We start from the raw sequence: 25933 nt of genomic DNA, 5'->3' as shown, positions 1-25933 counted from the left end.
GGAGCAAACAGCTCAAGGGCAGTTATGTCCCATAGTTACAGGAGAGACCTCTAATTGGCATGTGTTCTCCTGTGGGATTCTCAAAGCTGTATTTATTCAGAAACTTTTAATTTGTTACATCTGATTCCCTGGGAGTTGACAAGAACTGCAGAATCCTTCCTTCCTCTTGAATTGGCATCATTTGGTTGGTTTAAATTAGCTGTTGTATAATTAGTATGTATATCAAAGTACTTTGCAGTAACATCTCAGACCATTTTGAATAATGAAGAGGTATAAAATGATGACCCTAAGTTTACTGATGGTACCTTGGCATACAGATGTACTAGGGAAAGGAAACATTTTCTTGACCTGTAGCTGGGTTTCTTTGCGTTCATAAGTGTCTTGCCTGTTTGGGCTGCTATAACAAAATACTATAGACGGGGTAGCTTATAAACAGCAGAAATGTACTGCTTACAGTTCTGGAGGCTGGAACTCTGAGATCAGGGTGCCAGCATGGTTGGGTAAGGGCCCTCTTCTGGTCGCAGACTTCTAGCTGTTTCCTTATGTGGCGGAAGGGGCTAGCGATCTCCCTGGAGCCTCTTTTATAAGGCACTCATCCCATTTATGAGGGTTCCACCCTCATGTCTTAAGCATTTCCTAAAAGTCCCACCTACTATACATCACCTTTGAGGGTTAGGATTCCAACATATGAGTTTTGGAGGGACACAAACATTCAGACCATAGCCTTAAGTTATTGGACAATATTCTAGCCAAGGACCAGAAGAATCATAGCAGTTATGGTGCCTAATCTTGTTGCTGCTGCAAGTTACCCCCAAATAGGAAGCTGAGACTACATTTTGGTGTCATGTAAAACATCTTCACTCAGGTTACTCTGCAACTCCTTGAAGTTTTTTACAGGACTGGTTGTATCTGTAATCTGGGATTACTCAAATGAAGAATCTGCCTTTTGTACCACATTGGGCTGGCTCAAAAGTACAAGCTCTTGCAAAGACGCTGGATTTCACCAGTGGTCCAGACCTCAGTGAACTTCAGCACTTCAGATTCCTGCCTCAGAGGCAGGAAAGAGTTCTTTCTGTTTTGTTTTTAAGGAAGTTTAGTTTATACAAAGCACAAATAAGGGTGTGGTACACATAACCTATTTTGGATTCTAGCCTAAACAAAAGATCTGATTAATTCCGTTGGTTACAGAAGAGTATGGTTTTTGAAAAAAAAATTTTTCAGTGTGATTAAGTTTATGTAAATACATTTTTGTGTGGGTAGCCATCGACTTTATCCCTAATATGGTCAGTCATTTGAGGGGTGATAATGAGGGAATGTGCCTTTAACACAGCTCAGCTCTATAAGGAAAAAATGCCCAAAGGCTTATATTCTACTCCACAGCAGGACCTTTCAATGTGGACAGCATTTGATTTAGTATATGTGTCATTAGGTAATCCAGCCAGCCAGTTCTGGAAATCCTTGTGACTCAGATACCCTACTTGGGTTATTTCCAAATCCACTGGGTAAAAGAAGGCAAAGGCAAGGACTCACTGGATGTGTATATATTGTAGGGCTGTTCTTTGCTTTGGGTCTATTTTGGAATCAAATATAAAAACACCTGTAGCTCAAAGTGTCTTCTGACATAAAACTTCTGAGATAACAGAAAATTTAACAATCCAGAACATAATCGGTATAAACAGTGTGAAACACTGGGTAGATTAAAAGCTTTATCTAAATCTTACAGTACTCAAGTATCATGACTTGACATTCTCATTTTAGAAGTTTGGTATTTTCTATTCTATATCTTAAACTTCCATGTTAAATACTAGTTCTAACAATATAGGCTTCTATAATGTTTTTCAGCTGCCTGTTGGGAAAATATATAAATATGGAACTTTTCTCCTCTAAAAAAAAGTCAAGCTACTAGTCAAATAGGTGGGTGCTTCAGAAACTGAATAGGATATCTTTGGCATTGTGTATCATTCTTAAATTTTTAAAGATACTATCTTACTGTACCTGAAACTTTTAGAGGAGATAGGCCACCCAAGTGGATGCTTTTAAAATTATAGTTGAACCTTGAACAATGCCGGGGTTAGGGGCCCTGACTAGCATATAATTTATAGTTGGCCTCCTGTATCTGAGATTCCTCCGTATCTGGAGATTCAACCGACAGATTGTGTAGTTCTGTAGTATTTACTATTGAAAAAAATCCACATATAAGTGGACCCACACAGTTCATACCTGTGTTGTTCAAGGGTCAGCAGTACTCACTTCCCTACAGGGTTTGCTTTGTTTTGAATTTTCTGTTTCTTTTTGTAGATAGTTCTATAAATGGAACTTAAAAAAATGTCACCAAATTAATCATTTAAATACTGTTGGTCTTCTCCAACTTTATATGTATATAGAATGGTTGGGGTTTTGTTTTATGTTTTCCAAACCGAAGTTAGAACTGGCAGCATAGATGAAAACTGATAACAGACTTAATTGGCATGTCATAACTAAGAATAAACTCCTGTTTTTTCCCTTCAGATGAGCTTTAAGGTGACTAAATTTTGAAAACAGATATTCTAACCATAATATCTGTGGTTTAACAATTTTGTCAAAAGATAAAGTTGTAAAACAAACTTAACAAAACAGAAACAGACATACGTAAAGAGAACAAACTGGTGGTTGCCAGAGGCGGGGATGAGGGAAATAGGTGTGGGAGATTAAGAGGTAAATCTTCCAGTTATAAAATAAGTCATGGGGATGTAGTGTACAGCGTGGGGAGTATAGTCAATATTGTAGTAACTTTGTATGGTGACAGATGGTAACGACTTACTGTAGTGATGATTCTGTAATGTATAGAAATATCAAATCACCATGTGGTACAGCTGAAACTTGTATAATATTTTAAGTCAATTATACTTCAATCAAAAAAAAAGTAAAAAGGGCTTCCCTGGTGGCACAGTGGTTGGGAGTCCGCCTGCCGATGCAGGGGACACGGGTTCGTGCCCCGGTCCGGGGGGGATCCCGCGTGCCGCGGAGCGGCTGGGCCCGTGGGCTGTGGCCGCTGGGCCTGCACGTCCGGAGCCTGTGCTCCGCAGCGGGAAGGGCCGCAGCAGTGGGAGGCCCGCGTACCACACACACACACACACAAAAAGTAAAAGGACAAAAGTTTTTTGGATAGCTTTGACTACAAAAAAAAGTTGTGTTGATTAAATATGCATGTAATGTGCAGTCACAATGCCTGGCTTATAAAGTCTCAATATACAAAAACCAAAAAACCCCCCAAAACCCCACAATAGGATGATGATGTTAACCGCAATGACTGGTTATGTCTGAAGCCTTTCGGAGCTCTGCTGTATAGAGTAAAGATCACTGAACTGGAAGTAAGAAACCTTGGTTTTAGTCCTGGTTTTACCACTAACTGGCTTTGCCATATTGAGCAAGTTGCTTTACCTCTGAGCACTGTTGGTCTTAGTGGGTGTTTTAGATTACATTTAGCACTATGCTAAAGCCCTTATGTGGATTTTCTCCTTTAGCCATCATTTCAATCTGTGAGCTGGGTTCTTTCAGTAACTTAATTGTCCAGGATTACCAACTAGAATTCATAAGCGGTAGTGGCAGGATTCAGACCCAGGCATTCTTGTTCAGAACCTGTGGTGTTAGCCACTGAGCCACACTGCCTCGAGTGATAAAGGGTGGTGGATTTTACTTTGTGCTTTTTGGTATTTTCCAAATTTTCTACAGTAACTATCTCTTTGATATTTACAAAGAAAAAAAGCAGAATAAAAGGCTTGCTTAATTTTTTTTTTTTACGCTGAGAATTCAAGGGAAATGAGTAAGAACTTCCTTCATTCGGGAAAGCTATAAAGTCTTCTAGTCCAGGAATTCTTGGTGGCCCTGAGACCCTGGAATACTCATCGATGGGTTTCTGAGGTTCTGAGTTCTGTCTGAAATTGCAATTTGGTGTAAATGTGCATTTTTCTTGGAAAAGGTTCTATGGTGAAAATCCTTAGTCATTGCAGATCATAGAAGATGTTGACAGCTGGACATGCAGACTCTTGCTTGATTTTATAAAGATAAGAAAGTAAACAGATTATGGTTAGAATATCTGTTTTCAAAGTTGAGTCATCTTAAAGCTCATCTGAGGGGAAAAATAGGAGCTTATTCTTAGTTATGACGTGTCAATTAAGTTTTATTACTTTCTGTGTATGAGGCATATGGCAGTATGCATTACCAAATACAATAGTTTGTTGAAACTGCTATGAGTAGAACATCTGTGTGATTGGAAAACAAATGAGCATTACTGAAAGGTGCTTGTTTTTTAACTATCTCCCCTGCTCAACAATTTGTTGAGCAATTTTTTTGGGGGTTGGTATAAATCATGTTTTCCTTTGTGAAGTTATAATTCTAAATGAATAAGAAGCACACAGTGTGAACTTCGGTCATCATATTTCTTCTGTGTCAGCTTCTCCAATAGACATTTGTCACTTGTCACTGAAAGAAGTCAGGAGCCCATTTATTTTTTCCTTAAAATTTTTTAAAAATTTATTTTTCAGCTTTATTAAGGTATGATTGACAAATAGTCATTGTATTTAAGGTGTTCAGTGTGATGTTTTGATATATGTATACATTGTGAAATGACCCCACTAATCACATTAGTTAACCTCTGTCACCTCACCTATTTATTTTGGTTGTGTGTACGGTGAGAACACTTAAGATCTACTCTCTTAGCAACTTCCATAGAGCCATACTATACATTAGGTTTCCAGAACTTATCACTTATAACTGAAAGTTTGTACCCTTTGATCAACATCCCCTCAAATCTCCCACCCGTCCAGCCTTTGGCAACAATTTTTCTACTTTCTCTTTCTATAAGTTCAACTGTTTTAGATTCCACGTACAAGTAAGTTTATGTGGTGTTTGTCTTTCTCTGTCTGACTTATTTCACTTAGCATAATATCTTCCACATTCATCCGTGTTGTCACAATGGCATGGTTTCCTTTTTTTTTTTTAAAGACTGAATATTCCAGTGTGTGTGCACGCGCGCGTGTGTGTGTGTGTGTGTATATATGTATGTATCACGTCTTCTTTATCCACTCATCCATTGATAGACACTTAGGTTGTTTCTGTGTCTTGGCTATTGTGAATAATGCTGCAGTGAACATGGCAGTACAGATATTTCTTAGAGATTCTGATTTAATTTCTTTTGGATAAATACCCAGAAGTGGGATTGCTGGATCATATGGTAGTTCTTATTTTGTGTTTTGAGGAACTGCCATGCTGTTTTCCATAATGGTGCACCAATTTACAATCCCATTGATACTGCACAGGAGGAACCCATTTACTTTTAAGAACTTAGAATATATCCTGTAATCACAGAACTGGCTTTGAAGCCAAAACTTAAAACCAAGTGTTACTTGGTGAGCACTTAATAGGATAAAAATACTCTTGGAAATGATGAAATCTGTTAAACCTTTACAGAAGCACCGTTATGGGAGTAGAGCATTTCCTTACTAACTACATGAGCTCTTCTGATAGGAATTTTATTCTCCAAAAATACTCTAGAGATAAAAAAAAAAAGGCAAACTGCCCTTGTTTTCTATTAGCCTCTTGCTTTATATCTAATCTCTAGATAAATTTAGAAGAAAATCCTCTCTACCACCATTGTTTTTCTCCAAATTTTATTGCAAAATGGAAAAATAAAAGAAAGGATGGTGAAATCAGGATGATTTTGTATTTCTTCGTAAGTCTGGTATTTATTGTACTTGGTTTCTGAAGTTATCTAGAGAAACACATGAAGAGTCAACTTAAATGCTAATTTAAGTCACTTATGCAGTTTTGCAGTACAGTAAGTCATGTTCACTAGGCTTCAGATCCAGTGTTGGGAAAAGATCATAAGTCATGAGGTGTTCGTAAGTCTCCCAATAAAGACACATTTAACTTTACTACTAAGATTCAGAGATGGGATGTAATTAAGAGTATGTTCCCTGTATACGTGCTTAATGGTATTAGACATAATAGCCTACCAAGTAGCCATAGCCTATTCATTAGTAAATGACTTGTCAGACTACTGACTTGATCGACAAGAAAACTAACGAGTTTGGAGATGAGACCTATGATCACTGTACTACTGTGATACTCCTGTTTCATCAATAAAAGCCCGATCAATATATAGGTTCTATTTCTTCTATCTGTAAAACAATTTTATTTTAAATCTTTTTGATTAGTGGAATGCTATGATTTAGACTTAAGTTTCTAATCTCCTTAGAATCTGGACATCTATAACATTAACATTCTTGTCTTCCTGTTGAAATGACTGTAAATCTGGGAAGTCAGACTGATTGCTATGTCTCTGACTTTGGACGTCAGAGCTTAGAGCTATGCTTTGCCTTTCCCCTGCCTCCTACAGCCTTGTCAGCATCATCCTACTAGGGGTACCAACGTCTTCCTTCCTTTCTCTGAAACTGTAAACGGAGCTGAAAGCTTGGTGCCAGAGCAGGGATTGAGAATCCAGAGCATAGCAGAAGTGGAGAACAGTTCTGAGAAGTCCTAACAATGGGAATAATAAGAAACTAAATCCAGGATTGAGCTAAGTAATAGTTTAAACCAGTTAGGATTAGAGAAAGAAGGCATGAATTTTTAACTAGGTAGTACTAAACTTCCTAAAATCTTGTCTCATTCTTTTAAATGCCATAAACATTGGAAATATTAGAATGCATAATTTTTTCCAGTTTTTTAATGTAAAATACATAAAGCATAAAATCTACCGTTCTAACTATTTTAAAGCATACAGTTTGGAGGTATTAAGTACATTCATATTGTTGTGCAACCATTACCACCCTTCATCTCCAGAGCTCCTTTCATCTTGGAAAACTTACATTCCATACTCATTAAACATTAATTCCCCAGTTCCCTGGCAACCACCATTGTGCTTTCTGTCGCTATGAATTCGACTTCTCTAGATCCCTCATGTAAGTGGAATCATATATTCATTTGTCTTTTTGTGACTGGCTTATTTCACTTAGCATAATGTCCTCAAGGTTCATCCATGTTGTACTACATGTCAGAATTTCCTTTTTAAGGCTGAATAATATTCCATTATATGTACATACCACATTTTGCTTATCCATTCATCCTTTGATGGACACTTGGGTTGCTTCTGCATTTTAGCTATTTTGAAAAATGTTTCCATGAACATGGGTGTACAGATATCTCTTCAAGACCCTGCTTTCAATTTTGGGGGGTATATACCCAGAAGTGGAGTTGCTGGATCATATGGTAATTCTATTTTTAATTTTTTGAGGAACCATCATACTGTTTTCCACAGTGGCTATACCATTTTACATTCCTACCAACAGTGCACAAGAGTTCCAAATAGAATGCATAATGTTTTAACAGTAAAAGTGTTTTTTTCTAGTAGCAATGGAGTGATTGGTTGAAATTCTCATGTCAGTTGCCCTGAAAATCCTAAGTATCATTCTGTACCTAGTGGCAACACCCTGAATTGTAGCCATGGTGTCTAGGAGAAATAAACTGTTCTTTACTAGTAGTTCCTTCTAAAGAATAAGAAGTCTGCCCTTTTTAATATCAAAATAATCAAAAAAAACCCTCTGTTTAGATAATGATTGATGGGGCAAGTAGTGACAAAATTACTACACATTCATTGCCTTAAAAAAAGATACAGGGACTTCCCCGGTGGCACAGGGGTTAAGAATCTGCCTGCCAATGCAGGGGACACGGGTTCAAGCCCTGGTCCGGGAAGATCCCACATGCTGCGGAGCAACTAAGCCCGTGCGCCACAACTAATGAGCCTGCGCTCTAGAGCCCGTGCTCTGCAACAAGAGAAGCCACTGCCATGAGAAGGCCGTGCACCACAATGAAGAGTAGCCTCCGCTCGCCACACCTAGAGAACGCCCACGTGCAGCAACGATGACCCAACCAGCCAAAAATAATTAATTTTTTAAAAGATCCAGTAATCACTACGGTATCTACATACACTTGAAAATATGCTAAACATTCATTTTACAGACTAGTCCCTCGCCTAGATTTGTGGACCCCAGGCTACAGCCTGAGGCCTGCAAGCTGAAATGACCTGGTTTGGCGATCCAACTCTTAGGGAGTTAAAAGCACTTTAATTCTGTTCACTGCTAGTATCTGGCACAAAACAGTGGTGCTAAGTAAATATATGTTGGCAAAAATGAATGAATTGTCTCTGAGGCTCCTTGCAGGATACTCCTTGCTATTTTTGGCCCAGCTAATTTCTAAAAAGTACCAAACCCTCAGGCTTTCGGAGTTCTTCTGTTTGCAGTAGTCTTTTCCTGAAAGATGTTTTCTTTCCTGTAATGTTGGCTCTTTCTTCTCTCTCTTCTTTTCTTCTGCTTTCCTATTATGTAGGTTTGTAATATTAGGTAATGTGGTTTTTGAGGATCTCTATGTATTTATCATTTAATTCCATTAAAGTGTTCAGTATAGTTTCCAAACTTTGAATCAGTGATTTTAGCTGTATTTTCTACTTTTTGTCTTGAGGCAATTTATTCATTTGGTAATATTTTCTTTTAAAAAACTAGCCAGTTTCTTTGGTTTTCTCTTCTCAGGTGGTCTTTCATGTAGTAACAGCTCTATCTTGTGGACCTTTAGGGTATTACTGCTGTACACTTTTAAGTTTGACTTGGTGTTGGACCTGCAGATCTTTCATTTTAACACCTGAGGCGTAGGGGTGGTGCTAGATAGACACAGGTCTCGCTTACAGTGAGTAGAATGAAATGTAATCGAAGATTGGGACTGAGGTTTCCTACCCATGAACAATGTGTTACTTTTTCTAAAACCATCCAGTTATGACTTTACAGGGATAGAGCAGTTTATTGCAGTCCTGGATTTAAACAATGTCTCCATTCATTGTCGTTTTTATATTGTATAGAGTAGGCAGACGTCAGGAGGCTTGGAGCAGAAACTATGGAATACTTTAGTGTCCCTCAGTAAGTGACAGAAATTTTCGCCTCTTGAATGCAAATCTGTGGAGCTTTCTGCTTGGCTAAAATAGCAAGACGCTAATTATTGTCTAGAAATCTTTGACTTATTCCCTTGTATTCAATAGCTTATCAGTACCTGTTTGTTTGTTTTTTTGTTTTTTTGTTTTTGTTTTTGTTTTTTGCGGTACGCGGGCCTCTCACTCTTGTGGCCTCTCCCGTTGCGGAGCACAGGCTCCGGACGCGCAGGCTCAGCGGCCATGGCTCGTGGGCCCAGCCGCTTTGCGGCATGTGGGATCTTCCCGGACCGGGGCACGAACCCGTGTCCCCTGCATAGGCAGGCGGACTCTCAACCACTGCTCCACCAGGGAAGACCAGTACCTGCTTTTTGATGCAAAGTAGCAAAGAAGTAATTCTAGCAAGTTTGTAACTAAGTGATTTTCATTTTAAATCAACTGTTTAAAATATGCATTTTATAAAAGTAATGGCAGAGTTGGCTTCATGTGTGCCCTTTGTAGAGGTTTTAAATTGAAAAACTGAACTTAGTTTTATGCCTTGGCAAAAATAATTTTCTGACTATTTAAAGCTCAGTTTTAATTACAAAATGTATTTCAACTTGGTATTTGACTCTGGTGTGCAAAGGAGATGACAACGTGTGATTTTTCATTAATTGGGTTTTTAAGCAGTTAAGCATCGGAGAATTTTTTAATATGTCATCCAATTTCAAGTAATTAGTCCATTTAAGGCTGTAAACTAATTACAATAGAACTGCCATTGATTAAAATATTTTTGGAACATAATATTTTATCTTCAGTATCAAACTTCTTGTGTTTTTGAGGAGTACCTGATTTTTAAAAACAGCCTAATTGGGAGAATAATGTGGGTAATCAAGCTGATTGATTTTGTTTGAGGCTAAAACTAAAGTATGACAAATAAATTTTCTGATTTGGGGTTTGTCTTATAAACCACCTCTGAAATAGAAGTTCCAAAAACATTTTGAGTAATTGCACTGTCACTGGAGGATATGCATAGCCTATGGAGACAGTTGCTTTGAAGATGGCCCTCCTCAGAGATACAAGTTCTGCTATGTTTAAAACTGTTTCTGTTCTTTATAGGAAAATTCTTTCCACCCCACCCTCTCAACATTTTATTATGAAAAATTTACTATGTTTATTATAACAAACAAAAACTTTAAAGAAAAATACAGTGAACAATCATACACCCACTACTTTGATTCTACAATTATTTTGCTGTATTTGCTTTATCTCTTCATCCATCAGTCTGCCTTATTTTTTGATGCATTTTGTTGAAAGTCCATGACTTCAAAGATTTGATACAATGAACAGTTTAACTTTGGAAGGACTGGGGCATACTCATTGAAGTAATAGAATAAATGAACTCCTGTGACCATCTCACCTTCTCTGTGTTTTTCAGGATGTGTTCCACATGGTGGTTGAAGTACCACGCTGGTCGAATGCAAAAATGGAGGTATGTTTCACCTTTGCTAGTCAGATGTTGGATATTAGTTTTGATCTAGTTGCACCGATTTGCTCAAGGGTTAAACAACTAATGTCCAAGGTTGTCCTCTTTCTAGTCCCAATCTATCTTGCAGCTGTATCTCCCATTGCCTGCCAGTCTTCCCTCTGTGCTCCAACTAAACTCAACCATTTGCTATTTACAAATATGCTACAGACTTTCCTTCTGTCATTCCCAAAGCCTAGAATTACCTTTTTCTCTTCTGTCTTCTTCCCTTTAATTCCATCGTTGACTCCTCCATGTAGTCAACAGGCTTGCTTCAGTCACTCCAGCTATAAATGATTTTTTTTTTTAATTTTACATTTTATTTTTTATTTTTTTTCTTTAATATACATATATTCTATTCATAAATTACACATATATACCACTGTAAAAATACATCTTTTATGTATAAAACATATACAGTTGTCCCTTGGTATCCACAGGGGATTGGTTCCAGGATCTCCACAGATACCAAAATCCCAGGATACTCAAGTCCCTTTTATGAAATGGCACGGTATTTGCATATAACTCACACACATCCTCCTGTACACTTTAAATCATCTTTAGATTAGTTATAGTACCTAATACAGTGTAAATGCTATGCTATGTAAATAGTTGCTGGGTACATGGCAAATTCATGTCTTGCTTTTTGGAACTTTCTGGCGTTTTCCCAAATTTTTTTTTTTTTTTTATTCATTTATTTTTAATGACTTATTAGAACAAATACCTATAGATATCATTATATATATGATATATAAATTAATTATACAATATATCATGTATTAATTATTAAAACATACTCTGGTAAATATTATATATTCAATATGAAACAGGAGGAAAGGGGGCAGGGCACAACCTTTAAAAGAATTACATAGCCCGAGGACACAACATAAACTGATTAGAACAAAATAGGTCCAAGATGGCGGACGAGTCTACTTCCACTAGACCTTGAGCCTCAGTATACACTCATTGTAACACATCAGCAAGCTAAGCGACACACCCACAGGTGCCACGACAGTTCCAAGGATGACCATAAAGGTCAAAAAGTGGGCGGTGGCTCAATTCCTAGAAATCCCCACCCCTTCCCCAAAATAGCTGGAATACTCCTCCCACTCATCAGCGTATGAAATTACTCACCCCTATAAAACTAACAACCCCATACCCTGGTGCTGCCCTCGCCTTCTTTTTTTTTTTTTTATTTTTTTTTTATTTTTTTTTTATAGGTATACCTGGATTTAATTCTCACTTCTACCGCTTGGTAGCTGGATAGCCTTAGGCAAGTTTCATACCTCCCTGAAATTCACTTAATTCAGTCTGTAAAATGGCATAATAACTTATTATAGCATCCTTTTAGGAATTTTAAATCAGTTCTTGAAATAAAAGTACACAATATATAGACAAGTATGGATTCCTCAATAGATGTTTGACCTTTCATTTCTCCAGTATCCCACCCGCATCAAATAAAGAAAAATACTTTTTAAAATTTACGAATATTTCATTGTTGTAAAGTTAAAGCCATAAAAATAATCAAATGGCCTACTATCATACCATTAGAAGAAAAAAAAAAAAGGTGTTCATGAGAGTTCCATATTAGAATACAAGTTTTCCTTAGGCACCTGTTTATGTATGCTATTCTGCTCTTTACAATAAATAATTAAATTTAAAAGGCTTAATTCCTCACTTTTAAGACCTTATTAGTTTACAAATTACATATTGACCTATGCTAAATTTTATACCGACCCATGCTAATGAATTCAGTACAGAAAACAAAAAACACTGCACTCAAGCAAACTACATATATATATATATATATATATATATATATATATATAACTTATATGAGAATTGCTACTCCAGCTTTCTTTTGGTTTCCATTTGCATGAAATACCTTTTTCCATCCCCTTACTTTCAGTCTGTATGTGTCTCTAGGTCTGAAGTGGGTCTCTTGTAGACAGCAAATATATGGGTCTTGTTTTTGTATCCATTCAGCCAATCTGTGTCTTTTGGTGGGAGCATTTAGTCCATTTACATTTAAGGTAATTATCGATATGTGTGTTCCCTTTCCCATTTTCTTAATTGTTTGGGGTTTGTTATTGTAGGTCTTCTTCTTTTGTGTTTCTTGCCTAGAGAAGTTCCTTTAGCAGTTGTTGTAGAGCTGGTTTGGTGGTGCTGAACTCTCTCAGCTTTTGCTTGTCTGTAAAGGTTTTAATTTCTCCATCAAATCTGAATGAGATCCTTGCTGGGTAGAGTAATCTTGGTTGCAGGTTTTTCTCCTTCAACACTTTCAATATGTCCTGCCACTCCCTTCTGGCTTGCAGAGTTTCTGCTGAAAGATCAGCTGTTAACCTTATGGGGATTCCCTTGTGTGTTATTTGTTGTTTTTCCCTTGCTGCTTTTAATATGTTTTCTTTGTATTTAATTTTTGACAGTTTGATTAATATGTGTCTTGGCGTATTTCTCCTTGGATTTATCCTGTATGGGACTCTCTGTGCTTCCTGGACTTGATTAACTATTTCCTTTCCCATATTAGGGAAGTTTTCAACTATAATCTCTTCAAATATTTTCTCAGTCCCTTTCTTTTTCTCTTCTTCTTCTGGAATATAAATGATTTTATTGGAATTTTTGTCACATTTTGTTAATTTATTTCTTTTTAAAAATTTTTATATATTTATTTATTTTTGGCTGCGTTGAGTCTTCGTTGCGGTGCGCGGGCTTCTCATTGCGGTGGCTTCTCCTGTTCCAGAGCACAGGCTCTAGGTGCGTGGGCTTCAGTAGTTGTGGCACGAGGGCTCAGTAGTTTTAGAGCACGGGCTGTGGGATCTTCCTGGACCAGGGCTCGAACCCGCGTCCCCTGCATTGGCAGGTGGATTCTTAACCACTGCGCCACCAGGGAAGTCCCTGTTAATTTTTTTCTGATGATACCTAATAGATTTGACTTTTCATTATGGATATTTGTAACATTTTCTGTCACTTAATAATGCTTTCTGACAGTAACAACACTTCACATGTAATAGACAGCCAAATATTTGAATAATTTTAAATGTTTTAAAGGAAAGCTGAAGTTAGATATTTTCTCAAATGTTAGGATTTATTCCAGCTAATTTTTGCTTTCTGGAATTAGTAAATGTTCTTTTTCCCTTCGTGATAGTTCCTGTATACCTCAAATGTTTTCCACTTAAAGGCTGATTATGGAGAAACTTATTTCAAATTATAAAAGTGTTAGGGGTAAAAATATATCATTAAAGTGGAACTAGTGCATTTCATAATTCATTTCCTTAAATCCCTATTTGAATAGTATTTCACATACAAATATACAATGATTTGAAATTTTTTATTTCAGATTGCTACAAAGGATCCTTTAAACCCAATTAAACAAGATGTGAAAAAAGGAAAACTCCGTTATGTTGCAAATTTGTTCCCTTATAAAGGATATATCTGGAACTATGGTGCCATCCCTCAGGTATGTCTCTGTGCACTTGCTAGAAATGTACTTTTTAGCTTACAAAAATTTAACCTACTACTGTTAGTAAAAAAGATTTAAACACCTTCAAAAAGTTTTGCTATAGTAGATTATAAAAACATAAGGGGTAATTAACTCATTTTAATACTTCCTTAAGTAACTTATTTTCAAGATGAACTAAAAGGTAAATATTTACAATGTTTGAATTCACATTTGAAAGTTTGCTCTTTTCTGAAATTTTTTTTATATGGACTGGTTATAAACTACACAAATTCCTTCTTTACAGAACGAGTGGCGTATCTATTGAGAGAGGCCGTGTAGACTAGTGCTTAAAAGCACTGATCTTACGGCACCACACAGATGAGGGTGCAAATTCCAAGTCGGCCACTTACTTTTTTTTTTTAGATTTTTTTTGATGTGGACCATTTTAAAAGTCTTTATTGAATTTGTTACAGTATTCCTTCTGTTTTATGTTTTGGTTTTCTGGCCGGGAGGCATGTGGGATCTTAACTCCCCCATCGAACCCGCACCCCCTGCGTTGGGAGGCAAAGTCTTAACCACTGGACTGCCAGGGAAGTCCCAGTTGCAGCCTTCTAAAGCGTAAATCAGATTCATTATCATGTCCCTGCTTAAAACCTACCAGTGGCCCTCACTAAAACTGAAAATAAATCTAAACTGTCTACGAAAGCTTATCTAACTTGCCTCTGCTTCTTCCTCCCTGAGATGTTAATATTTTCTCCTGGGATATTCCTAGTACATAGCTGTGTGTCTCTTTGAGGAATGAAGCACTTAGTACCTGGCACATGTAAGTTCTCACAGCTGCTGACTTGTATCTCTATAGTCCTGATTACTTTCTTTGTGCCAAGCTATTTGTGGTAAAGTAATAATGGGATTCTGTTTCCTAAACAGTCAAAGCTTTGAGGAGGGGGGATATCTGCATTGTTTACCAATTTATCCCCAGCACAATACCAGTGTGTAGTAGGCTCTTATTTAATATTTGAATGAAGAATCACTAGCATCATGTCCACTATGAGTAAATAATGTATATTTAATTCTGGTTTGGTTAAGCTAATGCTGTGGCACTTAGGATCTTTAAATGAAATATTCAGTTTATTTTCTTCCTGTTGATAAATGGTTTGTTTTTATTAACCATTAAGTCTATTAAGTGGAATCTACTGTGAAACGATCTGTAAGTTACTAAAACCATAGGTCAAACCCATCTAGCTTGCTAGGTAGTCACAAAGTCGTTTGCTTTCGTTACAGCACTTCACCTTGTGCTTCAGTTGATTCACCATTTAGCCTTGAAATATCATCCCTCTGGGAACACATTGCTGAAATACTTACACTTCTGTAGGTTGGATTTGGCTTTGTTGGGTCCAGTCTTCCTTTTCCCCCTTTACTTTTATCTCTCTGCCTTTACTCCAGCTGAGTAAGCAAACAAATCCAAGAAATATGTTCCGGATTGGGAGGGAAAAGAACCAAAACAACAGCTACACTTTAAACTGAACTTCCTGGCAGGCACAGGCCATCACTTCTTCTGTGAGCTGCTCTGCAAGGACTCTGTCTTGCAGTTTAGCAGGGAAGAAACCCAGCAATTTAAAGCTTCAGCAAATCCTGATTAAACTTTTTATTCTTGGCTCCTGGTCAGCGATGACTTTTTGCCACCAGCACACGTCATTTCCATCTTAATATTGCCACCTACCCATCTCTGCTTGGAGATTTATTTTAAAGAAAATCTGGTTAGTAGAAGATAGTAAGTACTAAAAGTTCATCAAAGCAGTTTTCTTTTACTATATTTTTTAAGTGAACATCTGGCTCTACATTTGTGTTTGCATATTGTCTCAGTTATTAGATAGTTGGGTTTTGTTTGTTTAAAATAGCATCATTATCCATTTTAAAGATTAAATTTAGTTCCGCATTATGCACTTAATAGGAGCCCAGCATTTAGTTAAGATTATTGTGTGTAGTTAAGATTCTTAGACGTGAATAAAGAATTATTTTTAAAAAAGATCTTTTTAATGAGAATAAATAGCTGAAGATTCATATTTTTGCAGAAAGATCATGGGATGTTATCTTTTAATGCCAACATGATCCACTTTGTCATTAGCATATACAGGAATGATATACTGTATCTTATTTTTTTTTTTTAGACTTGGGAAGACCCAAGACACAACGATGAACACACCGGCTGCTGTGGTGACAATGACCCAATTGATGTGTGTGAAATTGGAAGCAAGGTAACGGAATCTGAAATATTTTTCTGTAGAGTTGAGATGATATCAATGAAATATACAAACTTCATACTTTTAAAAATATTGTAAATAACATATATGAATATTAGTGAAGTTATGATGGGTCTCTTTGGGTGACAAAAGCTTCCATTCCATTCTAAGCATTTCTACATTATAATTTGTACATTTAAACCTAGCCTAGAAAAAAATGTGTATTGTATGCATGTGTGTGGAAGAACTGTACATGTTCTGCATTGCTTTAGAAGGCAGATCAATAGATGAAGTAGTCAATAGATGAAGGCTACCAGGAGGCAACAAGGCAAACCTTGCCTAAGGATTTGGAATGACCAGTGAATTGGCCCAAACCAGGTAACCTCATGAGTTGGAGATTTATGGTAGGGATTCCTCTCTCAAGTAGGGTTGCTCTAAGATTCTGACTATAGTTATTTTCTTTATGATCTTTCCCAGCCTCAAGGAAATCTTAAGCGACTGAAAAGAAAGTTGTCATTCAGTTGCTTAACTCATCAAGTTCAGGCATATTGTATGACTTGCTTAACTCAGTGACTTCTATAAAATAAAAGGTAAAGAAAGTACATTAAAATAGGTATTTGAAATAAATTATGGAGGACTTTTTCTTCAGCAACATCGATGACAGATTAAAAACATTAATTACCCTCAACTCTGATGGGACTAATGGACACTTGTTTAGCTTTTTTTTTTAAACATCTTTATTGATAATTGCTTTACATTGTTCTGTTAGTTTCTGCTGTATAACAAAGTGAATCAGCTATATGTATACATATATCCCCATATCCCTTCCCTCTTGTGTCTCCCTCTATCCCTCCCTATCCCACCCCTCTAGATGGTCACAAAGCACCAAGCTGATCTTCCTGTGCTATGCAGCTGCTTCCCACTAGCTATCTGTTTTACATTCGATAGTGTATGTATGTCAATGCCACTCTCTTACTTTGTCTCAGCTTACCCTTCCCCCTCCCTTTGTCCTCAAGTCCATTCTCTACATCTGCATCTTTATTCCTGTCCTGTCCCTAGGTTCTTCAGAACCATTTTTTTTTTGATTCCATATATATATGTTAGCATACGGTATTTGTTTTTCTCTTTCTGACTTACGTCACTCTGTATGACAGACTCTAGGTCCATCCACCTCACTACAAATAACTCAATTTCGTTTCTTTTTATGGCTGAGTAATATTCCATTGTATATATGTGGCACATCATCTTTATCCATTCATCTGTCGATGGACACTTAGGTTGGTTCCATGTCCTGGCTATTGTAAATAGTGCTGCAGTGAACATTGTGGTACATGACTCTTTTTGAATTATGATTTTCTCAGGATATATGCCCAGTAGTGGGATTGCTGGGTCATATGGTAGTTCTATTTTTAGTTTTTTAAGGAACCTCCATACTGTTCTCCATAGTGGCTGTATCAATTTACATTCCTACCAACAGTGCAAGAGGGTTCCCTTTTCTCCACACCCTCTCCAGTATTTATTGTTTGTAGATTTTTTGATGATGGCCATTCTGACCAGTGTGAAGTGATACCTTATTTTAGTTTGGATTTGCATTTCTCTAATTATTAGTGACGTTGAGCATCCTTTCATGTGTTTGTTGGCATTCTGCATATCTTTGGAGAAATGTCTATTTAGGTCTTCTGCCCAGTTTTGGATTGAGTTGTTTGTTTTTTTGATATTGAGCTGCATGAGCTGCTTTTATATTTTGGAGGTTAATCCTTTGTCAGCTGCTTCATTTGCAAATACTTTCTCCCATTCTGAGGGTTATCTTTTCGTCTAGTTTATGGTTTCCTTTGCTGTGCAAAAGCTTTTAAGTTTCATTAGGTCCCATTTGTTTATTTTTGTTTTTATCTCCATTTCTCTAGGTGGTGGGTCAAAAAGGATCTTGCTGTGATTTATGTCATAGAGTGTTCTGCCTATGTTTTCCTCTAAGAGTTTTATAGTATCTGGCCTTACATTTAGATCTTTAATCCATTTTGAGTTTATTTTTGTGTATGGTGTTAGGGAGTGTTCTAATTTCATTCTTTTCATGTAGCTGTCCAGTTTTCCCAGCACCACTTATTTAAGAGGCTGTCTTTTCTCTATTGCATATTCTTGCCTCCTTTATTAAAGATAAGGTGACCATATGTGCATGGGTTTTTCTCAGGGCTTTCTATCCTGTTCCACTGATCTATATTTCTGTTTTTGTGCCAGTACCATACTGTCTTGATTACTGTAGCTTTGTAGTATAGTCTGAAGTCAGGGAGCCTGATTCCTCCAGCTCCATTTTTCTTTCTTAATATTGCTTTGGCTATTCGGGGTCTTTTGTGTTTCCACACAAATTGTGAAACTTTTTGTTCTAGTTCTGTGAAAAATGCCATTGGTAGTTTGATAGGGATTGCATTGAATCTGTAGATTGCTTTGGGTAGTATAGTCATTTTCACAATGTTGATTCTTCCAATCCAGGAACATGGTCTATCTCTCCATCTCTTTGTATCATCTTTAATTTCTTTCATCAGTGCCTTACAGTTTTCATCAGTGCTTTACAGTGCCTTCATCAGTGCCTTACAGTGCCTTACATACAGGTCGTTTGTCTCCTCAGGTAGGTTTATTCCTAGGTATTTTTTTCTTTTTGTTGCAATGGTAAATGGGAGTGTTTCCTTAATTTCTCTTTCAGATTTTTCATCATTAGTGTACAGGAATGCAAGAAATTTCTGTGCATTAATTTTGTATCCTGCTGCTTTACCAAATACATTGATTAGCTCTAGTAGTTTTCTGGTAGCATCTTTAGGATTCTCTATGTATAGTATCATGTCATCTGCAAGCAGTGACAGCTTTACTTCATTTCTGATTTGGATTCCTTTTATTTCTTTTTGTTCTCTGATTGCTGTGACTAAAACTTCCAAAACTATGTTGAATAATAGTGGTGAGAGTGGACATCCTTGTCTTGTTCCTGATCTTAGTGGAAATGGTTTCAGTTTTTCACCATTGAGAACGATGTTGGCTGTGGGTTTGTCATATATGGCCTTTATTGTGTTGAGATAAGTTCCCTCTATGCCTACTTTCTGGAGGGCTTTTATCATAAATGGGTGTTGAATTTTGTCAAAAGGTTTTTCTGCATCTATTGAGATTATCATATGGTTTTTATCCTTCAATTTGTTAATATGGTGTATCACATTGACTGATTTGCGTATATTGAAGAATCCTTGCATTCCTGGGATAAACCCCACTTGATCATGGTGTATGATCCTTTTAGTGTGCTGCTGGATTCATTTTGCTAGTCTTTTGTTGAGGATTTTTGCATCTATGTTCATCAGTGATACTGGAGTGTAGTTTTCTTTTTTTGTAACATCTTTGTCTGGTTTTGGTATCAGAGTGATGGTGGCCTCATAGAATGAGTTTGGGAATATTCCACCCTCTGCTATATTTTGGAAGAGTTTGAGAAGTATAGGTGTTAGCTCTTCTCTAAATGTTTGATAGAATTCGCCTGTGAAGCCATCTGGTCCTGGATTTTTGTTTGTTGGAAGATTTTTAATCACAGTTTCAATTTCAGTGCTTGTGATTGGTCTGTTCCTGTTTTCTATTTCTTCCTAGTTCAGTCTTGGAAGGTTGTACTTTTCTAAGAATTTGCCCATTTCTTCCAGGTTGTCCATTTTATTGGCATAGAGTTGCTTGTAGTAATCTCTCATGATCCTTTGTATTTCTGCAGTGTCAGTTGTTACTTCTCCTTTTTCATTTCTAATTCTGTTGATTTGAGTCTTCTCCCTTTTTTTTTTTGATGAGTCTGGCTAATGGTTTATCAATTTTGTTTATCTTCTCAAAGAACCAGCTTTTAGTTTTATTGATCTTTGCTATCGTTTCCTTCATTTCTTTTTCATTTATTTCTGATCTGATCTTTATGATTTCTTTCCTTCTGCTAACTTTGGGGGTTTTTTTGTTCTTCATTCTCTAATTGCTTTAGGTGTAAGGTTAGATTGTTTATTTGAGATTTTTCTTGTTTCTTGAGGTAGGATTGTATTGCTATAAACTTCCCTCTTAGAACTGCTTTTGCTGCATTGCATAGGTTTTGGGTCATCGTGTTTTCATTGTCATTTGTTTCTAGGTGTTTTTTAATTTCCTCTTTGATTTCTTCAGTGATTTCTTGGTTATTTAGTAGCATATTGTTTAGCCTCCATGTGTTTGTATTTTTTACAGTTTTTTTCCTGTAACTGATATCTAGTCGCATAGCATTGTGGTCAGAAAAGGTACTTGATACATTTTCAATTTTCTTAAATTTAAAGGCTTGATTTGTAACCCAAGGTATGATCTATCCTGGAGAATCTTCTGTGAACACTTGAGAAGAAAGTGTATTCTGTTGTTTTTGGATGGAATGTCCTATAAATATCAGTTAAGTCCATCTTGTTTAATGTATCATTAAAAGCTTGTTTCCTTATTTATTTTCATTTTGGATGATCTGTCCATTGGTGAAAGTGGGGTGTTAAAGTCCCCTACTATTATTGTGTTACTGTCAATTTCCCCTTTTATGGCTGTTAGCATTTGCCTTATGTATTGAGGTGCTTCTATGTTGGGTGCATAAATATTTACAATTGTTATATACTCTTGGTCTGATCCCTTGATCATTATGTAGTATCCTTCTTCATCTCTTGTAATAGTCTTTATTTTAAAGTCTATTTTGTCTGATATGAGAATTACTACTCCAGCTTTCTTTTGATTTCCATTTGCATGGAATATCTTTTTCCATCCCCTCACTTTCAGTCTGTATGTGTCCCTAGGTCTGAAATGGGTCTCTTGCAGACAGCATATATATGGGTCTTGTTTTTGTATCCATTCAGCCAGTCTATGTCTTTTGGTGGGAGCATTTAATCCATTTACATTTAAGGTAATTATCCATATGTATGGTCCTATTACCATTTTCTTAATTGTTTTGGGTTTGTTATTGTAGGCCTTTTCCTTCTGTTGTGTTTCCTGCCTAGAGAATTTCCTTTAGCATTTGTTGTAAAGCTGGTTTGGTGGTGCTGAATTCTTTTAGCTTTTGCTTGTCTGTAAAGGTTTTAATTTCTCCTTTGAATCTGGTTGAGATCCTTGCTGGGTAGAGTAATCTTCATTGTAGGTTTTTCCCTTTCATCACTTTAAATGTGTCCTGCCACTCCCTTCTGGCTTGCAGAGTTTCTGCTGAAAGATCAGCTGTTAACCTTATGGGAATTTCTTTGTATGTTATTTGTTGCTTTCCCCTTGCTGCTTTTTTTAAAAATAAATTTATTTATTTTGGGCTGCATTGGGTCTTCGTTGCTGTGTGCAGGCTTTCTCTAGTTGCGGTGAGCAGGGGCTACTCTTTGTTGCGGTGCGCGGGCTTCTCATTGTGGTGGCTTCTGTTGTTGCGGAGCATGGGCTCTAGGCACGCGGACTTCAGTAGCTTGGCTTGAAGGCTCTAGAGCGCAGGCTCAGTAGTTTTGGTGCACGGGCTTTAGTTGCTCTGCAGCATGTGAGATCTTCCTGGACCAGGGCTCGAACCCGTGTCTCCTGCATTGGCAAGGGGATTCTTAACCACTACACCACCAGAGAAGCCCTCCCTTGCTTCTTTTAATATTTTTTCTTTGTATTTAATTTTTGATAGTTTGATTAATATGTGTCTTGGTGTGTTTCTCCTTGGATTTTTCCTGTATGGGACTCTCTGTTCTTCCCTGGACTTGATAGACTCTCTCCTTTCCCATATTAGGGAAATTTTCAATTATAATCTCTTCAAGTATTTTCTCAGTCCCTTTCTTTTTCTCTTCTTCTTCTGGGAACCCTATAATTCGAATGTTGGTGCATTTAATGTTGTCCCAGAGGTCTCCGAAACTTTCCTCAATTCTTTTCATTCTTTTTTCTTTATTCTGCTCTGCGGTAGTTATTTCCACTATTTTATCTTCCAGGTCACTTATTCGTTCTTCTGCCTCCATTATTCTGCCGTTGACTCCTTCTAGAGAATTTTTAATTTCATTTATTGTGTTGTTTGTCATTGTTTGTTTGCTCTTTAGTTCTTCTAGGTTCTTGTTAAACGTTTCTTGTATTTTCTCCATTCTAGTTCCAGGATTTTGGATCATCTTTACTATCATTACTCTCAATTCTTTTCCGGGTAGACTGCCTATTTCCTCTTCATTTGTTTGGTCTGGTGGGTTTTTACCTTGCTCCTTCATCTGCTGCATATTTCTCTGTCTTCTCATTTTGCTTAACTTACAGTGTTTGGGGTGTCCTTTTCACAGGCTGCAGGTTCGTAGTTCCTATTATTTTTGGTGTCTGTGCCCAGTGGGTAAGGTTGGTTCAGTGGCTTGTGTAGACTTCCTGGTCGGGGGGACTGGTGCCTGTGGTCTGGTGGATGAGGCTGGATCTTGTCTTTCTGGTGGGCAGGATCGCATCCGGTGGTGTGTTTTGGAGTGTCTGTGAACTTAGTATGATTTTAGACAGCCTCTCTGCTAATGGGTGGGGTTGTTTTCCTGTCTTGCTTGTTGTTTGTCATGGTGTATCCAGCACTGGAGCTTGCTGGTCATTGAATGGAGCTGGGTCTTAGCTTTGAGACAGAGATCTCTGGGAGAGCTCTCGCTGATTGATATTACGTGGGGCCAGGAGGTCTCTGGTGATCCAGTGTCCTGAATTCGCCTCTCCCACCTCAGAGGCTCTGGCCTGACACCTGGCTGGAGCACCAAGACCCTCTGGGGAAGTCTGAGGTCTTCTGCCAGCATTCAGTAGGTGTTCTGTAGGAGTTGTTCCACATGTAGGTGTATTTTTGATGTATTTGTGGGGTGGAAGGTGGATCTCCACATATTACTCCTCCTCCATCTTGAAGGTCCCTCCTAGCTTTTTAAAAATTGCTTAAAGGAACAATCTTAAGTTTGCAGAAATTTGGCGTCTTCCTCATTTCCTATTATCCACCAAGTAAAACTTTTCTTCCAAAGTTTCATTCTGTAGTATTGATCTGGCTGTGTTTTTTGACTTTCAGGTATGTGCAAGAGGGGAAATAATCAGGGTGAAAGTTCTGGGCATACTGGCTATGATCGATGAAGGGGAAACCGACTGGAAAGTCATTGCCATTAACGTGGATGATCCTGATGCAGCCAATTATAACGGTAAGAAATATTTGTAGGGTCTGAAGTCTTTATACCTAAATCTTACCCAGCACCAAACTTAACCTGTAATGACAGAGTTGTAAGCCCATGCCTTCAAACTGTTAAAGAATGGAGGAGCAAAACATTTAACAAAGCATTGTTATTTCTACTACTGAACTTCTGTGGTTAACTAAGTAAACTTTCTCCTTCATTCCAGGAAAGAGCAAATCTGGTAGTTTGTATTTCCTGTTTTCTTCTTTCCTTCCCCACATGCTAACACTTAGTTGCTCTATTTATTTATTTTTAAAAATTTGAAAACTGAGATATAATCCACATGCCATAAAATTCACCATCTTAAAGTGTACAGTTCTATGGGTTTTGATACATACACTAGTCTGTTAACCATCACCACTATCTAATTCCAGAACATTTTCACCACTCTGACAGGAAGCCCCATATCCATTAGCAGTCACCCCCTATCCCCACATCGCTCAGTCCCTGACGACTACCAGTCTATTGTCTGTCTTTATGGATTTTCCTATTCTGAAAATTTCACATAAATGGGGTCACATGATATCCGGCTTCTTTCAGCTAGCATACTGGTTTCAAGGTTCATCCACATTGTAACGTGTATCAGTACTTCATTCCCTTTTTTTTTCGGTGGTGAAATTAACATAACATAAAATTCACCATTTGAACTATTTTAAAGTGTACAATTCAGTGGCATTTAGTACATTCACAGTGTTGTGCAACTCACCACTCATCTCATTCTAGAACATTTACATCACCCCAAAGAGAAACTCTACCTTTTAGTAGTCACTCCCTGTTCCCTCCTCCTCCCAGGACCCGACAACCACTAATCTGCTTTCTGTGTCCATGAATTTGCCTATTCTGGATATTTCATATACATGGAATTGTAAAGTATGTGGCCTTTTTGTGTCAGGTTTCTTTTACTTAGCATAAGGTTTTCTAGGTTCATCCATGTTGTAGCATGTATCAGTACTCATTTTTTTAATGGCTGAGTTATATTCTATTATATAGATATATATCACATTTTGTTTGTCCATTCATCTGTTGATGGACATTTGGGTTGTTTTTGGCTATTAGGAATAATAGCAGCTGCTATGAACATTCCTGTACAAGTTTTTGTGTGGACGTGTGTTTTTAATCCTCTTGGGTGTATATACCTAGGAGTGGAGTTCCTGAGTCATATGGTAACTCTTATGTTTAGCCTCTTGAGAAACTGCCAAACTTTTTACCAAAGCGGCTGCACCATCTTACAGTCCTGCCAGCAGTGCATAAGGTTCCGATTTTTCTACTTCTTTGCCAGCACTAGTTGTTATTTATCTTTTTAAATTATAACCCTTCTAGTGGGGTGTGTCTTTTTATTTTTGAGTTATAAGAGTACTTACATGTTTTGGATACTAAACCTTTATCAGATATATGATTTGTCTGTATTTTCTTACATTTTGTGGATTTGTCCTTTCATTTTCTTTTTTTCTTTTTTTTTTTTTTTTTTTTTGCGGTACGTGGGCCTCTCACTGTTGTGGCCTCTCCCGTTGCGGAGCACAGGCTCTGGACGCGCAGGCTCAGCGGCGCAGGCTCAGCGGCCCTGGCTCACGGGCCCAGCCGCTCCGCAGCATGTGGGATCCTCCCGGACCGGGGCACGAACCCATGTCCCCTGCACTGGCAGGCAGACTCTCAACCACTGCGCCACCGGGGAAGCCCGATGTAGTCTATTCTTTTACTGCTTGTGCTTTTGGTATCATTATCTAAGAAACCGTTGCCTAATCCAAGGTTACAAAGACTTAGTTATGTTTCCTTCTAAGAATTTTATAAATATAGCACTTACATTATTTCTTTCTGCTGTTTTACAGAGTACGATCTCATATATATTTAAATATATGCAAATTATATGCAAACTCATTTAAAAAGGACTCAACGCCAACCTTTTTTTTTTTTTTTTTTTTTAACGCCAACCTTTAATAGTACATTGGGAAGAAAGATGAAAGAGTCTGACTTTTTGTTTCAGATACTTCTGTATTGACTAAATTTTGTACGATGAGAATGCATTCCGACATTTAGCTCTGATTCTAAATGTAGGAATGTGTGTCCATTTTCAGATGTGCTATTTACACAAGAGTGCACATGCTAAATAGCGTGCTTTGGCCACAGTTAATGAAGCCACGCCATCATTACATCAGCACAATTTTCTGGGTGTCATTTCCCTGCAGTAGAGGTTATTAGGACCCTAAAATTTTCTCTGGGGGGTTGGCCCCATGATGCAAGCAGTATGCAGCTTTCCTTAAATGTCAGCCTAAGGCAATGTCCATCATCAGTTATAACTGGAAGGGTATTAGGTAGAACTAACTAAGAGTAGAACTCTTGACAAGCCACAACTTTGGGAGGGATACACACAGAGCCATGGAAGAGGATGGCCTACCCAGTAAAGCAACCAAGTTGGCCATGTTGATCCCCTTTGTTATTATGAGCCCACGACAGCCAGTGACCCTTCTGCCTCAATTGTGGGCATCAGGAAATTGAGCATTTTATGCACATGGTTGCATGCTGGTTAGAGGCTGAATCCAGGGAACAGCACAGAACTGGTGCTGTCTTTGGTAGGATCTTTTTTTTTTTTTTAATTTATTTTATTCTGAAATCCAGTGACTTTTGGGGGGGCTATTTTTATATTTTAATCCT

General features: G+C 37.6%; 1 protein-coding gene across 2 annotated transcripts in view; it reads left to right on the top strand.

Annotated features, from left to right (window-relative positions):
- The window catches only part of PPA1 (inorganic pyrophosphatase 1), a 39332-nt gene that overhangs the window by 3724 nt on the left and 9675 nt on the right, over positions 1 to 25933 (top strand). For both annotated transcript variants that reach the window (XR_007471427.1, XM_049697317.1), the window contains exons 3-6: positions 10368 to 10421; positions 13792 to 13911; positions 16062 to 16148; positions 23128 to 23254. Coding sequence is in view for 1 of the 2 variants with exons in the window: in XM_049697317.1 (XP_049553274.1) it covers positions 10368 to 10421; positions 13792 to 13911; positions 16062 to 16148; positions 23128 to 23254 (388 nt within the window). In the remaining variant the exon portion in view is untranslated. The remainder of the gene's footprint in view (positions 1 to 10367; positions 10422 to 13791; positions 13912 to 16061; positions 16149 to 23127; positions 23255 to 25933) is intronic.

The sequence above is a fragment of the Orcinus orca genome, chromosome 14, assembly GCF_937001465.1.
Source record: "Orcinus orca chromosome 14, mOrcOrc1.1, whole genome shotgun sequence".
Lineage (NCBI taxonomy): Eukaryota > Metazoa > Chordata > Mammalia > Artiodactyla > Delphinidae > Orcinus > Orcinus orca.
The sequence above is the reverse complement of the archived record's forward strand: the minus strand, read 5'-3'. Positions and strand labels throughout refer to the sequence as shown.